The sequence below is a fragment of the Gymnoscopelus microlampas genome, assembly GCF_963454915.1.
Source record: "Gymnoscopelus microlampas genome assembly, chromosome: 21".
NCBI classification, from domain to species: domain Eukaryota; kingdom Metazoa; phylum Chordata; class Actinopteri; order Myctophiformes; family Myctophidae; genus Gymnoscopelus; species Gymnoscopelus microlampas.
In genome coordinates, this window is record NC_139958.1 from 43,130,422 (window position 1) to 43,149,593 (window position 19,172).

Sequence of the window (19,172 nt, forward strand, 5' to 3'; positions counted from 1 at the left end):
TTGAAAGTCTGAATCTTCAATAGATCAATTTCTATGTACCAAGATCACTGGGTGCGGGTATAGTGCGGGAATATACACAATGATTAGTCTTTAGGGTGGTTGTGTTGCGTTTGATATCCTTCTCCTATCACAGCAACTCACAAATCTTGCTGCTGTGTTTGCACATTGTTGTACTTCGCCCAGCAGATATGGGAGTTTTTTGTCATTGGTCATGTTTTCAAAATGTCTGTGTGTGGTTGTAATCTGTGGGAAGTATGTGTCTCTGATGTCTTGGTACAATGGACAGACGGTTAGGAAGTGTAGCTCGGTTTCCACTTCATTTTGTGTGCAGTGGGTGCATAGTCTGTCTTCTCTCGGGATACAGGTCTGCCTGTGACGACTTTTCTCGATCGCAAGACTGTGCTCACTGAGTCTGTACCTAGTTAAGATTTTTCTTTGTTTTGGGTCGGTCATGGTGCTCAGGTATTCTGCCACTGCGTATTCTCTGTTTAGGGCCAGATAGCATTCTAGTTTACTCTGCTTTTGTGTTGCTTCTTTCCAATGTGTCAGGTAGTTTTCCTTTTGCTGTTTTATAATTTTGTTTCGTCCAATGGGTTTTCTATCTCGTGGCTCTGTTTGTGTTTGTGCCCGGAGTTCCATGGCCAGCTGGCTGAGGGGGCATCTCTCTAGAGTTTTGCTGTGTGTGAGTGCCTTGTTATGGAGTGCATCTAGATCGCTTTCTTTTAGGTGGTTGTAGAACTTAAGTGCTCTCTTTTTTATTTTGATTATGAGTGGGTATCGTCCTAATTCTGCCCTGCATGCATTATTTGGTGTTTTTCGCTGGGTACGGAGAATGGATTTTCAGAATTCTGTGTGTAGGGTCTCGGTTTGATGTTTATCCCATTTTTCAAGGTCATGGTTTGCTAATGGTCCCCAGATCTCACAACCATAGAGGGAAATTGGTTCTATCCAGTATTTTAAGCCAAGTTTTAATTGGGATGTCTATTTTGATGTTTCTTTTGATAGCATAGAATGCCCTTCTTGCCTTGTCTCTCAGGTCCTTTACAGCTTGGTTGTTCCCTGTGCTGCTGATGTTTAGGCCAAGGTAGGTATAGTTTTTTGTTTGTTCTAGTGGGATTGTATTTAGGAAAAATTGATGGTTTTGGCGGCTGGATCTTTTTTGATTATTAGATCATCCTGCACTCGCTGCACAGTTACATTTTACCCCAAGAAACTAAGTGTGCTAAGTATGCAATCGAAACAACTTTGGCTTGTCTTCCTTTCATCTCTTGGCAGAGAGAAAAGACAAGAAATAGGTAAAAAAAAAGAGCAGGGGGTCTTCATATTGTCATGTCAAAAAATCACCAACAGGGGTAGGAGAAGAGTGGGTACTGGCTCCACTCTGCTGTGTTTCCACCATGGTGATGGTAGCTGCGTTGTTGGTGTCCACTGTGGATGGCAGCCCCGGACGGGTAGCCCCGGATGCCGGCGTTCGTTTTGAATGGCACAGGCATGCCAACGGGGGCATGTCGGTAGTCTTGGCCGGGCATGGCAGCCTGGCTCTGGACGGGGGCTCGTTGTTGGTTCTGTTGATCTATCTCCCTGCAGAGGTCGAATCTGAAGCCCTGGTTATGCTCGGGAACGGTGGCTACGTCTTGGACGTGGGATTCATAGCTACGCCATCCGTCACATTCTCCTGCCACAGAGACAGGGGAAGGGAGTCCGGAATGCTCGCCAGATCTGGAGGAGGAGACAAGAGGGTTGGGGTTATGCTCAATCCACGCTCAATCATGTATATATGTTGCTGACGTTTTGTTTTTAAGTTTAGGAAAATATGTGCGTGCCACATTACGACAGAACACCTTTAAACCAAAGTTTAAACCAAATGCAAATTATCATTTTAGAATGTTGCCACCTTAACCAACTGGCTTGGCTAGTCTACATTATATCGTATATAGTAAGCCTACCGGTAGTGCTCGTATGCCATGGATATTGGGACCATTTGCTCCTCACTGCTGTAGTCTTGTCCTTGCAGTTCCAAGGACTCCACAGCCCATGGTGAAAGTTGACTTTCCTCCTTGGGACTCTTCATGGCCTCCACTGATTGAGTGGCATAGGGCAACCTCTGGAGGCCTAAGAGGGTAATATACACAGTTTAATTTGAGATCCAAGATTTCTTTATAGTTACATCCCATTATACAAGTTATTCAATTATACTCTAGACAAAGAGTCAGTCAGAGCAAAAGATTGCCCCAAAAAAGCAACCAAATAGCAATGGAAATAATAAATTTTTTAGTATAATAATATAATACAGTATACGACTGATGGCATTAATGCAATTAGAATTCCGTCCTGGTGCAATTAGCACAGATATAATGTTTTGGAGGGGGGTATTACCTGGAGGACTATTGTACACGGCCTTCATATCCAGCTCAGCCTTCATATCCAGCTTGGCTTTCTTGGCAGCACTCTTGGGACTGTTGTTTGAGCGGCACCTCTTGCTTTGAGGGTGGGTACCGTTCTCTCGGAATCCTTTAGCGAAGGGGTTGTGGTCAATCTTCAATTTGGTGATCTTTAAGAGGGAGAAAAGGGTGTCAGCCATGCTAGTATCAATGCTTGCATCAAGATATTATTTAAACAGAAGTTTGTTTTACTTTTGTTGTTTGTTTTTAACACAGCAATGGTACACACCTTGGTGTTCTGGTAAGCAGTGACTGCGGTAAAAGCAGTCTCTGGGAAGGAGAAGGTCTGGAAATGTCCCCAGCAGACCGTGTAAGGGCTGTCTGCCTGGATCACATGAAACCTGGGCTGGTAACGGTGCAGCGAGTGCAGGATGATCTAATAATCAAAGAGAGAGCACAAAACCGCATTAAGCATATGCATAAGGACTGCTATTAACAGTAGTAGTAGTAGTAATAATATGCTTTCATAACACTGCAAGTTGTAGGCTATCCTTACATGTCCAAACTGATCCAAAGTGTTGTTGGTGAGTTTCATCTTGAGGAAGGACACGGACTGCTTCATCCAGTGAGTTCCCGTGGCGGGGGAGTCAGGATGGGCGTAGGTTCGACGCGGGGGCTGGGGCTCTGCCTTCCCGGCTACTTCCCACTTGTCTTTATTCCACTACAGAAGGATACAGGAGAAGAAGGGGGGTTAGGTGTGAAACCGTGGGATCTGATCAAGCAAGTCTCTTCACCAGGTTTTACATAATTTTCCCTGCACAAGAAATACAACATCTGTTGCGTAACAAATAGGCAGTGCATGAAATTAATCCACATGTGATGAAAGTCAATCCTTGTTGATGTTTGCTATATTGGTGATAAAATGAAATCTGATTCTATGTTACATTTAACCACTCTTACGGCAAATGGTAGTTTCTATTGTAAAAAAAAAAAAGTACAATATAGTATGGTATATAATAGTACAAATACATCTAAATCTTTATTATATGAGAAAATGTGGGACACCAGGGTTAATATGTTCCAACATCATAAGGAAACATGAGTCTCTTTCTTATCACCAAATCCATGCGAATGTACTTCACCTCTCTTTTCATGTGCATGCTAATAAGTGTGTGTGAGACCAAATGGTCCAGAGCAACTGATATGAGGGCCATGCAGGAGCTGTGGTGATTGGCCCATTGTGGGTGGGTCAATGTCTGGCATGACTAGTGGCTTAAGATGGAATCTGCAAATCTTCAAATACTGTTTATTTCGGCAGTCAATTATTCTTACCTTGTATCTGAAGTTATCCACAGGAACCATGTCCACCATAACAACGTAATTTGCATAGGGCTGGAGTCCAGAGAGGTTGATGTTACAGTGTGGAAACATTCTCCTGAAAAGCACAGAAACAAAAACAACACTGATGCTCTTACTGTCCAACTTAATTAGGGCCTATAGGAATGCCTGCGATTATTACAGTTGCTGCTGAGTGCTGGGTGAAAGTCTTACCTTCCGTGCTTGGTGATTATCATCTCTGTTTCAACGCCATGGAAGGTCTTCCACAGATCAGAGTTCTCCAAAGTCAAGTTGGTGGATGCCTGCTGGTAGGGTTCATCTGCAGGCGGGTACTGTGCCATGCTGAAGCTAGGCTTGGAGTCTATCAACATAAACAAATAGAATATAGCCAGAATTTAAATCAAGAAATCACATCGGTCACAAGAAATCAGTTTCACTGTGTTTTTAGCTACATGTCACACAAGTTGCATGCTCATGCACTTATAATGCAGTCAAATCCTTGTTGTTAATAATTAACTTATTGCACCAAATGCACCCTTGCAGGTCCATTTGGTTCCATTCGTTAATTTAACTCTGAAGAGGGTAAAAATGGAACCCAATGCATGGACCAGTTTTAAGTAACTCTTCGAGTTAAAATAAGATAATTCACTGTGAGACTTACCACAGATTTGCTGCATTCTATCTTCTTAAGATCTTCGCCAAAGCAGCAGTAGTAGTAGTAGTAGTCTGTGGAGCCTTGAGGTTCTGAGAGAGACAAAGCAATGAAGTGCAGAAAGGTCCAAGAGCTTTAGTTCAAGTCGTTGTGCTGTGCTGTTCATCCATGGAGTGAAGACCTTTAAATATCCTCACCCCTCATGTCTTGGACTCCTGAAGGCCTGACCCTTGAACTTGATTGGTCCTCCCAGAATGGGAGGGGCCTAGGTAGGTAGAGTGCTCAGGGTAGAGTGAGGGGGCAGGCAGACTCATTATCTGGTGTCTAACCCTTTGAAGTGGGCTCATCAGGGGAGTGCTCACACTGTGACATTATGCATAGATGTACTAGAGTTGTTGGTGGCCTTTTGTTCCAGTGGATACACTTGGGCCATCAACATGCTTGCAGAGTACACTATGCTTGTTTGTGTCTGAGAGTCAATGGTTCTCAAACATTTTAAGGTCAAGGACCCCCAAATTGATATGGATTCTCTGTGGACCCCATTTGAAAATGTTTTTTTTTGTGCCATGGATCACCCAAAAGAGAATATTTATCAACATTAATTTAGGCAAAATGGCATATCTACAAGCTTGCAACATGTTGTGAGCTTGCAGATCTGAGCTTGTAAATCTGCATTTGTCTGCCATATTATGTTTGCCCCCAGAATAGGGACATTAGGTTTCATGTGGTTGCAAAGAGACTGAGAAATAGGTTGCTTGCCTGCTTTACTCAATTCCATCTTTCATTAGCCCTGTATGTTTTCTTCCTCTGCCTCATTCATTTAATTTCAACTCTGTTCAATTCAATGGAGCTTTATTGGCATGTGAAACACATGTCTACATTGTCAAAGCAAGTGTGACATAAAACAAAATGTATGTGTGTACATACAATAAAATAAATAGGCCTACAAGAATAAATAAATGAATAGAGCTGATTGCAAAGATTGCAATATTACAAGCAACCATAGTAGGTAACTTAAAAATGTTGTACACACACTCATTATCTCTATATTATTATTATTATTATTATTATTATTATTATTACCCTTATTATTATTATTATTATTATTATTATTTTACGTATGTTTCTTACTTAAATCACAGACACAGCAATGTCCCAAGTGTTCATCTTACCCAGAGAGTTTAAATGTACCCTTGCATATCCATTTATCTAGCCTTAACACTCAGGATTCACTCCAAACATCACAAATGTATATGAATCTTGCCAATTCTGGTTAAAAAAATATGGCTTGCTGTGTTTTTGGCCAATGCCAGCAGATGGCATGATTGTAAGTAAATGTACATACAGTAAATTATTACTGCTAACTAACCCATGATGGTTACACAGTAAAAACAACAGACAATGTTGTTTACTTGTGTGTCCATGACTTTTTAAATCTAACTTTAGCTTATTATAGTGCCTCAGTGTTCATTTAACTCTGGGAGTGTCTTCAAATGTATCCAAATGGACCTGCTGTTAAAAAAATCACACCCAGTGTGAAGTGAGTGGTGATATTTATGAGTTATTAATTTCATCATGCATTTCAGTAGCCAATCACAGCACGTCCTGCAAAGTGACGTGCTTACATTTTTTACATTATTATTAATTTCATCATGCGTCTCGCTAGCCAATCACAGCACGTCCTGCAAAGCTTAGCCTATGGGCGTGTTTTCCACAGCATGGCGTCACAGCGAAAGACAATTTTTCACGACGGAAAGAAAAACTTTCGCCACGGATGGGTCCTAAACCCTCTTATAGGAGCGGTTGCACCGCTCAAAAAGACAGAACATGTTTGGTGGACTTAGATTTCTCCTTCCACGCTGGAGAAGGGGACACAGTCAAATCTGAATTGTCAATTTATATAATTTGTAACTCTGAGAGAGTACAAAATGTAGGGTCCGTTTGGTTACATTTGTACCATCTCAGAGTTAAAATTCAACACTCAGGATGTTTCACTGTGGATGGATGAAACAGATCTGTACCCCAGGGGTGGAGGAACAACATCAGGATGTAACAGCCCTCGTCTCCAGACTGTTCCTGATGGTTGTGCTTGTTGTGTATTGGAGCAGAGAAGGGAGGGAGGGGGTTGTTGTAGTTAGGGTCTGGCCTTGACAATGGTTGCTAATCCTACAAGGCCGTTTGGTCCTGCCCCCTGCTGTCCATTTGAAGTGCCCTGGAAGCAGTGGTGGAAAGTGACAAGTGGGTATTTTGAAGTATTCTTACTTACTACTGGAGTCTTTCCAATTTTCAATATTTGTACACCACAAATATTATAAACATATAGCTGATGTACAAGCTCGCAACGTGTGGCTATTTTCTAAAGATTTGTATACGTTTTGAAAACTTTTAAAGTGGCGCATTCTGCACAATGAGTACTTTACGTATATTTCAATCCCAATATCTTTTGTACTTTTACTCAAATAAAATGTTTAAAACCAGACTTTTACATTTTATTCTACATTGTAGTATTGATACTTTTTTTTTCAGGGGCATTTTCAAACACCTGACTTCCATTTCAAAAATCAGATAATTTAAATATACCCCACTATAAATATCACTCCAATTAACAGACAAACACTCATGCAAAATGGCTACGCCAAGAAAGGTCCCAAGACTTGAAACTGAGAATGAAACTGATGTGATTGGATTCCTATTCAACGTAACCGACAACAAAGTTAGCAACAACGCTTACAAAAGCAATTATTTTAATTTTCAAGTACAAACGGGCAAAAACACATATACCAACGGAGTTTGTTTTACCAAAACGCATCGAAGACAATTTCAAACTGAGGAACAACATCAACAACCCATCAAACTCACCAATATCCGTAGGAATTTCAACACATGTAAGTTCACCAACTCATTTGAAGATTTCTATTGGTCTTTTATTAATGTTATTTCATATACTTAGGGCCTACAAAGCCAAAATGCAGTAGGCCTATATCTTTGGTCACACCGAATTGTTTGTGGATCCCAAATGTCAAATTAGCCTTCAAGATTTTAAGGAATACAATTACAACATTTGTGTAATGTCATTTGACTGACCAGTTGAATCACTTTTAATCCCATTATTCAGTGGGGTTTTTGATCCGTAGATACTGCACTTTGGCTTTATGGGGCAGTTAGGCTATATAGGCCTGGGTTTTCTAGGACTTATATAATATATATATATTATATTAGTCCTACACAGACAGAACAAAAACAATATTACCATAATCACTAAATGTCTTTATTGAATATTTCGATTACAGATACCGGTCAATACGACATCCAGTTCCACGCCACTTCACAACTCCACCAAACTTCAACCATATTACAGTTTCAACGACAACCGCCACCAAATCACCTCACCCTGCACGTTAAAGACACTCAAGATTTAACGCACCAGCAACAAGTAAGTAACCTGGAGTCATGCTTCATCATTAAACTATTTGACTATTTCGAGCGCGCACCAGTTTAACTTTTCCTATTCAATGACAATGAAACGTAGGCTGTTCACTCAAATTCGGTGTGACTGCACCCTTAATGATTTGTTTGAACAAATAACAAAATATAGACTTGCACGCACTACTAGCATTGAATCACTTGTTTTTTAAGTAATACAAAACAATGTGAGTACTTCATCCACCACTGTGTATGTCTATTGGAAGTGTCCTCTGATCTGCTGGGTGCAGCCAGAGCCTGTAATGTGTGCCTGGACGAGAGAGAAGGCAGGATGGGTCCAAATCAGAGCACAGACTATGTTGTTTACTTGTGTGTCCTGCCTGCCCTTTTTGAAAAATCTAACTTTAGCTTATCTTATTTCAGAAGCATAATAATACAAAATAGATGTTGGGAAAAAAATGTCCAGCTGATTTACAAGCTCACAACTCATCACATCGAGATGCATTGTGCACTTCTAGATTAGCTATTTTTTGCTACTTTTTTTGCTACGCCTATAATGACATGCCCAAAATACGCAGGCCAGATTTAAAGTGATTAATGAAAGTAGGGTTGCAAAAGAAAGTGTCAATCTAAAATCTGATTAATCTGCAAAAAACACATTCAGAGATGGAGGAAATAATAAAAGACCTGCATGTTTAGGTTAAAGCCCAAACAACACCTCTGTCTAATTTGTATTTTTCTTGTTCTTTTTATTTAATCACAACCTAGTATAATCTATATTGTTATCGTGTGTATGTATTTATTGCTGTTGTTAGCACAGCCTAGTCTACCTTTCACAACACAACATACAAAAAAGCTCAACCGAATACAAAAATATATGATAAATGGCACATTTAGATACTCTTACTGGTCAAATATTACTCAACTACTGTACAAGTGAAAGTTGCTCATTCAAATTTGTACTTGAATTGAAGTACTTGCTAGAGAGCCGACTTGCTTTTAAAACACATATTCAAAAATGTATGTTTTAAAAACTACAAACAAAGTAATTGTTACAATAATAGTGAAAAATGCAGATCTAGTGGAGTGAGTGAAAAAAAGTACTATATTTGTCTTTGAAATACAAAATACAAATACTCTTGGAAAGCACAGATATTGAAAATGTACTAGTACAATACTCAAGTAAATGTACTGTCCACCACTGAATTAGTGCCCTGAACATCACCCCCCATGGAGGTCAGTGGCAAACCTGGCTGAAGGCCATACATGTGCTAAATGGCCCATTCGCAGGAACGTTCATTTACCCGCCCCCCTTGAGTGCACCATTCTGCACCTATTCATTCACAAATGTGTGCGAGTGCACAGCGTCTACATGCTGTCAATGGTGCACAGGAATGCAGAAATCCAAGAATGCAGAAATGCAAGAATGCGCACACACACACACACACAAGTAAAATCCTTGGTGTTCATTTAACGAATGTAACCAAATTGACCCGTACATTTATAAATGAACACTGAGGATTTACTGTGTACAGACTTTGGATGTATACTAACCACTGTAACCCCTATACTTTATTGACCAGAGTCCCCCAGGGGTCTGTACCAGGTCCCCTCCTTTATTTAACCCCCCAACTATAGGGAACCTAGTAGGATTCACATGATGAAAATGTTGAAGTATGGATCTGTTTGCGTGTTTATGCCTGTTGTTGCTCTATAAAGCATTGTGTGACAAAGCAGGTTGTTAAAAAGACACCGGGGGCACATCAGGCTGAGTAAAAGCATGGGCATACGTGGCAAAACTGGTCCTACTGGTTTTTCACCACTTGTTGCGAGTAGTCCCAGGAGTAGAGTTTGTTCTTCCAGGGTGGATTCTGTGGCCAGGATTTTATCATTTGCTTTTAAGTTTGTCTTTTGCCTCACTGCTGTATATCATAATGTCCTTAATTTGGTTAGCCTCAACCTTTTTCACAGACACATTGTTCCATTGTCCCGGTGTGGTTCTGGAGGTGTAGGACTCAGGTGCAGAACGACAGATACAGGCCGAGCAGTGAATATTCAAGGAGGTTTATTTCTCAAAAACCCCACACTGGGAAATCAAAAGGAAGCATGGACTTAGGTATACACTAATAGGCTCTATTCACAGCAGCCATATTATGAAGACATTCACAGGTGTTACCAATGATACTAATGAAGGCTCTGTTCCATTCTGGTCAAACAGAGTCAGGGTGCTGATATTGTGCATGTTGGCTCACTGGAAACACTCTGTTACACCAGTGGGTCTACAGTTGGGGTCCAGGGACCCTCATGGGCTTCCAAATGGCCCCTTACAGATGTGTAACTCTGAGAGTGTACAAATGGAACCAAATGGACCCTTACGGGTCCATTTGGTTCCATTTGTACACTCTCAGAGTTATGGGGGTCGTGGAAACTACTGTGCTACACTAAATGGAACAGAGCCTTCATTAATATCATTGGTTACACCTGTGAATGTCTTCATAATATGGCTGCTGTGAATAGAGCCCATTATCAAAGACTTGGAAAACACATGGGACAAGAACTAACCACATCAAAATACGACGACAAACTGACAAAGGACCAAACGCACAGGGGCATAAATATAGACAAGGACTAACTGGACACAGGTGAACACAACAGACAATCAACAATGGGATAGGCTAGGGGACTAAGGGGACACAGGTGGAAACACTGGGAATCACAGGACTGGTTAGACAAGACAGGTACGGATAACTAAGCAGACAGGAAACACAAGGAACAATACTACACAATAAAACAAAACACCAAGGCAACAAACTACACAGAACTAAAAGACCAAAACAGAACAGGAATACAAAGTAAAAGTCCAAAAGTAATAAACACAGACAAAGCATGCAATGCTTGTGCATGCAACAGCATTCATCCCCAGACGCACTGATGCCTCGATCTTAAACAGCACTGCACCAACATGTGAGCAGCTCTCACCAAGACTGAAAATCAAGGGAAAATGTGCTTTAGCAACCAACCACAGTTGCTACCCTACTATTATGTTAAGAATTTAGGTACATCAGTGAAACTTAAATGAATGACAAACTCTGAAATATAACAGGAGGGCTATGTATATTAGCCTATGTAAGGTGTAGCGTATCAATAAAGCTATATATCTCTGCTGTCCGGCAGCAACCAGCTAACTCCAAAATGTTCATTTTTCAGGAAATGACAAAAACAAAACAAAAATGGAGTGAGGAGGTTTTGTTCATCATTGATAAAAACAGCTGAATGGACCTCCAAGCTCACAATGAGGTTGGAGGTCAAAAGGGGGCGGAGCCTGGAGTCAGCTAAACCAGCTAACTCCACCCCCCTTTGGTGAACGTAGCTGGTTTAGCAGAAAGTTTGATGTTCTAATGAAGTTAGCTGGTTTTGTCAGAAGCACTTTTTAATACTTTTAATTGGTTCAATCATTTTTTAATCAACACACAGATGTAAAGGGTGTTCAATGGCCCTGATTTATGGAAAAAAATGCAAAAGCGGAAAAATGCAGTTAGCTGGTTCCTGCCGGACAGTATATTCTCTCAATGAAGTATTGGCTGCACCCATCCACTTGTGAAGATGTGAGCTTCCAGGGATCTGTGGTTCTTCGTTGTGTGGGTTGTATAGACCCCTGAAACCATTCAGAAGAGGTTTGTGAACTCCACAAGTGGAAAAAAAGTATTCACATGTTAAAGGAAACTCTACAACTGGACTTATGCCAGTTTAGATGTGAAATATAAATAAGTCAGACACAATCACCCGAGGAGCACATGAGGCTACATAGGATTATACTGCAATCACATCAGTCACTGGTTTACAATGCTCATCACCCAAATACAAGATGGCCTTAGGCCTTTAGGCCTTTTTCACACAAATTCTGCTGAATAATTCATAATGCAGATTATTATGGGGCAATACTCAACTTCCAATACTTATGAGCAAAAAATAAAAATCACACCCTGTGTGAAGGTAGCGGCGCCTTTGATACATTTTGTCATCGATATGTGTTTATGATGTGTTTATAGCCATGTGTCACGTGAAGCTTGACCAATCACTTTGTTGACGCACCTGACCAATCAGAACGTTGACGTACGCACACGTTACCTAAAGGTACCTAAAGGTATAGAGCGGCTAGCGCCGCTAAAAAATGTTCAAAATGACTTTTAAAAGAAAAGCACACTATAATATAGCTACACCAAACCTCTAATGGCTTTACGTTTTGGTTGAGTTAGCTAAAACATTGAATTTGAGTTATATTTATTTTCAGCTCTGTTCTGTACTAGGACTACTGTAAGCCCTTTTTCTTCTACTAGACATGTATTTTAAAATGTTTGTGTCACCAAACAGCAGCAATCACGATCGCTCGACGACTGCAGGAAGACCGCACAGCTGAAATCTATAGACCCACACGGAGATAGACAGGAACGCGTATATTTGGCACATTTCTGCATGGGGGAAAACAAACAACAGTCTGCATTGTACCTACCAACGGATTACAATGCCAAAGAGCTGCTGTGTTGCATTTTGCACAACAAATAAGATTGAAAGAAATTGAAAATTTAAGTCGATCCTTTTACCATATAAAGACAAAGAACCCTTTAGAACAGGGGTACTGAACTACAAATCTTGAGGGTCCACAAATCATTTTTTGAACAAGGCAAAGGTCCGTTTATTTAAGTCGGTCAATCAAGCCAAGCTTATCAAATCGGATCCCCTCCCAACCAACCAACTTAATAAAACTGGGGTGCAGAGCAGCGGCGCAAATCTGCCAAAACATTTTTTTCCCCCTCTAATCTAGCTAATTTGACACTGGGTTATGTTAATTCTTCATTATTAATAACTTAAGATGCATAAGTGGGTTCAGGTTCTATTATATAAGTATTTTTAAATTATTTTAACATTTATTTTTATTATTCTAAATGACTTGGGGGGTCCAATCTGAAGCTAGGGGGAGACAAATCTCCCCCGTACCCCCCCGGGATTTCCGCATCTGGTGCAGAGTATGAAAACATACACGAAAATAAACATGAAAACAACAGAACAACAATTCAAATACTTTCAAATATATCCAAATATATATCTCTTTTTTTTAACCCAGGGTCCACCTGGGCCGCGGTCCGCCTGTTGAGTACCCCTGCTTTAGAAGGACGAAGTGGCTGCAAGCCATTCACCGGGAGGATGAGCTTGCATGGACGTCTGTGGAACCCGAGGACCCTTAAGTGTGATTGATTAATTGATTGATTGATTGAATACTTTATTAGACAGAAATGCAACCAGTACAGGTACAGTTATACACGTGGGCTAAAAGGATAACACAATAAAGTCCTGAGGACTTGTTTCCATTGCGGTCCTGTGTGTTATTCAATTCATACATCATGAATGAGTATGCATGAGATCATGCATACTCCACTTTTAGTGACAACATTAAATAGGTTCGGTTCTGTCCAGCTGTTCGCGGTGCCGGCGAGATGTTGTGACATCCCAAGCTAATTTTGGTGTTCCACGTTGTTTCTTCATTCATTCAGCCCAGCTTCAAGTTCATTCTGTCAGTGAAGCCAGTTTTGAAGAGACACGTACACAAGCAACTTCCAGGAGGAACAAATACCTCTGAAATCTACAGTGACCATTTCAAAACATCTAGCTATCCTATCGCTCAAAAGGAAAAACCTCGCAATATCCAGAACAGATATTAATTTTAATCATCTGTTCCACTTCCAGGCAGCGGTGCTGCTGCCAAACGATCTGAGTTTTAAATCACACACACACAAGCAGCGCCGTTCTGACCACTGTGGAATCTGTGTAGGCTATATAATACATATGGCTACCCCAGACCCATAGAGAGAGAGTTATGACACGCTTTGATCTCGCCTCAAAGCGGGATGGTATACTGTAGTTCCAAACATTGGAACTATACCATTGAGATCGAGCATTTCCACATTCTTACAATGGGAGTCAACACTAGTGGCGTCACTCTCATATTAGATCACGCTAGGCTACCCTATTACCCTTACACCAACATTGTTCAAGTGAAGCAGTTTGTATGCTTATTTATTTAAATGATATAATCACTTTTGTCTTTTTGCACTCTGGGTCTCCCAAGGTTAAACCTTCATCAGGAAGGTATAATAAACCGAAACGTTGTTGTATTCCCATTACATCTTTTTCTTGCATTTGAAGACAGTGTGCGGGAGTTTTTTCTTTCAGTAGGTTTATTCATTTAAAACTAGATTTTCTTCTTGTTTTAATGTAAGAACAATGGCTTCTATTTCAGCATGCTAACTTTCCAGGGTAGAGAAGGGCCATAGTTTCTATTAGCCTGGAATCCCCATATGATGTCATTGGCAGGCAGGTTTCTGAACTGTCCACAGCCCCCCAATGAGACAGAGTGAGTTAACAGCAAGTGTGCCATCTTATGAGCATTAGTGAGGACCAATTATATGAAGATAAGGTTGAAAATCCCCTTTAACTTATATAGAAGTACTAAATAAGATTTTGGTAGCGATGGGAATAAAGCAAAATAAAGTGGCAGACAATGTATTAACTAACTTCCATGTCCACAACTGCAATTATTTTTGCCATCATTTCCCCATCATCACAGTATGGCTAAGATATGAGCCCCCATCCTTACATACCACTGTTCCCCTCTAGCTGTGTACTGTACTTACAGGCTAGGTACATTGTAAAGTATGCACTATAAAATGAATAGTTACTCCCATCATGTTCCCTGTAGTAATACTTTCACTACGAGGTATGCAGGCTTTAACATGTACAGTGCTTGTTCCTGTAAGTAAGTAAGTAAGTAAGTAAGTACATTTTATTTATATAGCACCTCTCACAGAGAGAACTCACAAAGTGCTTAACATACATTGAATAGAAGCAAAAACAAGCAAGAAAACATTAAAAGCTATACAGTTCATGTGCATCAACAACATAGACATAGAGATTATAACGAGACAGCAAATGCTTGTGCAAAAAGTAGAGTTTTCAGTTTGTTTTTAAAAATGTCCACAGATGGTACCTCTCTTAAAACTTGAGGAAGTGTGTTCCAGAGTCTCGCTGCAACCGATTGGAAAGCTCTGTCGCCTTTGGTTTTTAAGAGGGTTTTTGGAGTCTTTATGAGCCCCTGGTCAGCTGACCTTAGGGCTCTTGGGGGCTCATAAGGCGGGACTAGATCGGCTAAATATTTCGGAGCCTGACCGGTTCTCTGTAGGTTAAAACTAAGACCTTAATATTTACCCTGAGGTTAACGGGGAGCCAGTGCAGTGCAGACAGGACTGGAGTAATGTGGCATCTTCTATTTGACCTAGTGAGCAATCTGGCAGCGGCATTCTGAATCATTTGCAGGCGTTCCATGGAGGTTTTACTGAGACAGGTGAAAAGTGAATTACAATAGTCCAGGCGTGATGAGATGAATGCATGAATAATCATTTCGAGTTCCGGGTAAGTGACTATGGATCTGAGTTTTGCAATATTTCTGAGGTGGAAAAAGCAGGTGCGTGTTACAGAACTGATGTGGGTGTCAAGTTGCATGGTCTGATTAAAATTGACACCCAGGTTTCGGAGTTTGGGGCGGACATTTTGTCTGAGGGGCCCAATAGAGTCCATCACTTTTGGCACAATGTGTTCTGGTGCCACGATGTTTTCGATTAATTTAACAATAAAAAGTTGGCTGACATCCAGGCCTTTATAGCTGACATACGATCGTGTAAAACCTTGAAATTAAAATCAGCAGGGCTCTTGGGATTAAAAGAATAATAAAGCTGGATATCATCTGCATAAAAGTGATAAGAGATACCTTTAAAAGAACTGATAAGGTGCCCTAGTGGAAGCATGTAAAGTGCGAAAAGTGTAGGCCCAAGGACCGATCCCTGAGGGACGCCATATGAGAGGGGGGTTAATGCTGACACATGGGTGCCCAAGGCTACAGAGAAACTCCTCCCTGTAAGGTAGGAGGAGAACCAGTTTAGGGCCCTCCCTGTGATCCCCACCTGTTCTCTGAGCCTATTAATTAAAATCTGGTGATCAATTGTGTCAAAGGCCGCCGTCATGTCCAGTAGTACTAGGATCGAACATTTACCAACATCTAAGGACATCATTAAATCATTAGAAACTCTTAAAAGGGCTGTTTCTGTGGAGTGCATTTGTCTAAAACCTGATTGAAACTTATCTAAAATATTGTGGTCATTTAAAACTGTTAAAAGTTGGGTGGCAACAATTTTCTCTAAAATCTTGGAAATAAAAGGGAGTTTAGAGATTGGCCGGTAGTTGCTGTGGGCTTCGGGATCCAATCCAGGCTTTTTAAAAAGTGGCTGTACAGTGGCTGTTTTAAAATAAGAGGGGACAGTGCCAGAGGAAAGGGAGAGGTTAAAAATATGGAGCAGAGATGGGCCGATGGAGCTAAAAACATCTTTTAAAATAGTGGTTGGAATGATGTCTAGCGGACTGGTTGAAGTTTTCATGCTGCTCACAAGTTCGGTTAAAAGGCGGAGGGAAACGGGTGCAAAGGAATCTAAAATACACCGGTTTGTGGGGGGCAGGTGGGGAGTGGGAGTAGAGTGGATGATGCCTGCTCTAATCGTCTCAACTTTGTTTACAAAGAATGAGAGAAATGCATTACAGTCAGTGATGGAAAAAACAGGGGTGACAGGTGTTGGTGGACAGACAATGTTGTTTATGGTGTCGAAGAGTACTTTTGGGTTGCGTTTGCTGGAGGAGATTAAATTAGTAAAATAGGCGGCCCTCGCCGCCTTGACCATGGCGTTAAAATTATTTAAAAGATTTTTAAGTTGTAGCCTGTGGGCCTCGAGTTTAGTGGACTTCCACCGCCGCTCAGTCTTTCTGCACTCTCGGCGAAGGGAACGAGTGTCCTCATTTAGCCATGGGGCTTTGTTTAAAGTGCGGACAGTGCATGACTTAAAAGGAGCAACTACATCCAAAATATTATTACAGTGCAGGTTAAAAGACTGGACTAAAGTATCAATATCAGGGTCAGTAGATGGTGAAAACATAATGTTAAAAGCAGCAGAGAAATGTTGAGCTGACAGGCTATTTATCATGCGTGAGTGCTTAATGCGCGTACCAGCAACACAGTCAGGATTAAAAGTTACATTAAAAACTAGTGATTTATGATCTGTCGTGACCATATCCTCTGCGACAATGCTGCTCACTGCAAGGCCGAAACTAAAAACAAGGTCCAGAGTGTTTCCCCTGTTGTGCGTGGCCCCCGAAACATGTTGTACCAGATTAAAAGCTTCTGTAACCTTGAGAAAATTCACTGCAGCGCTATCTGTGCTCTTATTAATATGAAAATTAAAATCACCAAGTAGAATAAATCTTTCGAACTTAATAATGGAGGTTAAAAGGTCACTAAAATCAGATAAAAAAGTGCTGCTATAACCAGGGGGACGGTATATTAAAATACAATAAAAAGGATTTGTGCGACCAATTTTGGTAATTAAAAGTTCAAAAGAGCTGTATGGGCCAGCGCATATCATCCTAGATGGAAAACATTGTTTATAGACTAGTGCCAGGCCTCCTCCGATATTAGATCCAACTGGCCTGGGCATGGAGGTGAAGGAGCAATTTGGCGGACACAGTTCTTTTAGGGATGTGTATTCTTCTGTCATTTGCCATGTTTCTGTGAGGCAGAAAATGTCCAGGTTGTTGGTTGTGAAAAGGTTATTGAGGATAAATGAAGACTGGGTGATGGAGCGGGCGTTGAGTAATGCCATTTTTATAGTCCTTGGTCCTGAGTGGTCTGGAAGTGAAAGTGGCTGGTGGGAGGGAGGGAGTGGGACAAGGTTGCTGAGATTTGTTCTTATAATGTTAGGCTTTTGTACAGTTGTGGCTGGGGGTCTGAGGGAAATTATAACAGGAATCTGAGTAAATGCTGGGCGAGTGGATATGGGGGAAATGGGATTTGACTGGCGTCATTCAGAAGACAGGTGGCGGGTAATGTTGTTTGCTAGAAGTTTTTTGCCATTTTGATTGAGGTGTACTAAGTCATGGTAAAGTGATGGGAATTTCCAGAAATGGTCAAAGTTGCTGATGAATCCATACCCACAGGCTTGGCAGAAATGACATAGCCAATTGTCAAGCGGAGTAAATTCGTCTGAAAATTTCAGGGCCACGGTGGCGGGAGGGGATTAGACCCAGAAAAATAACAGACCGATTTAGACTGTCAATTGTAGTTGCCAGCACTTCATAGTCTGACTGCATTTTGAATGCTTGTTTATGCTTAGTGTCATTGAAACCTACATTGAGGATCACTGTGTGGGCAGAGGGGTGGCGTTTAAGAATGACTGGAATGTGGGGGAGTAGATCGGCAATTTTAGCACCTGAATATGAATATGTAATACAGTTGGGAATAGCGACTTCACGGATGATGGAGTCGCCTAATAGAATGTATTCAGGTGAATGTGTGAGCGGGAGGGCCAGGGGGTGCAGTACGTTAGTCCGACAGCGCATTCCTCCGACAGCGCAGCGCTCCGACGTTTCAATACTAAACCCGAACCAAACCCGCACCCTAACCCTAACCGCACGCGGATGCCACATAGTCGGAGAAAAGGTCTGTCGGATTATCGCATGCCTCCCAGGGCCAGGTTGTGAGAGATTGATGCAGCTGATCGTGTATGGAGGGACACAGCTGATTCTAATGAGGAAGGGGGAGGTAAATCCCGAACGGGGACAGTAGTAGTCACTTCACCTGGCGTTGCTAAATGAATGGCGGGGATGGAGATATTTTGCCTCGGTGAACTGGGTGAGAGATGTCGGCGCCGTTTTCCTTCGTGGCCGCCGTGTCCTGGTTTCGGCGTAGAGGTGAGGGAGGTAGTCGAGGAGCCCGAAGATGAGTCGGGACCGGAGCGTTTCCCTGGCCGAGACGGCGCGCCGGGGAGTGATGGTGGGATCCAGCTGGAGTTGGCCGTCGCCGTCGCTGATAAATCCTGGAGCGGTGTGTAGGCGTTTGAGCACGGGAAGATGTTAGCCAGGCTGCAAGCCTCTGATCCGGACGGGTCGAAGAAGGACAATTTCCTGTGTTGACTCTTTACCACCGAGACCCAGGAGGCAGTGCGTGGGGGCCACGGTTTTTGTTTACCGGTGCCCGGAGCACTTCCCCCCGGCGTGTGAACTGCTGCGGCAGTGGCGGCGTCGGGCGTCCGGGTTGCTACGCTGGCACCCGGGGTTTCCAGAGTCTTCAGGCGGTCCTGGAGGAGCGATTTGCGGGTAAGTAGGTCTTTGACCAGGCTCGTAATAGAGCAGAGCTCGCTTCTGATGGCTCCCATTTCTTCCCTCCTGGGAGGCATGTTTGTTTATGTTTGGAGAGATGCTAGCATCTAGGCTAAAAACAAGCCACA

The 19,172-nt window shown here is 41.8% G+C and overlaps 1 protein-coding gene across 1 annotated transcript; it reads right to left on the bottom strand.

Moving 5' to 3' along the window:
• Positions 1–1,340: 1,340 nt before the first annotated feature.
• Positions 1,341–4,060, bottom strand: LOC311038021 (T-box-containing protein TBX6L-like; the record flags this gene model as incomplete). The annotated part of the gene is made up of 7 exons (XM_084047316.1): positions 1,341–1,719; positions 1,947–2,112; positions 2,377–2,551; positions 2,671–2,817; positions 2,938–3,102; positions 3,714–3,816; positions 3,933–4,060. The coding sequence occupies 7 exons, from the start codon at positions 4,058–4,060 to the stop codon at positions 1,341–1,343; spliced, it is 1,263 nt and encodes a 420-aa protein (XP_083903442.1).
• Positions 4,061–19,172: the final 15,112 nt, after the last annotated feature.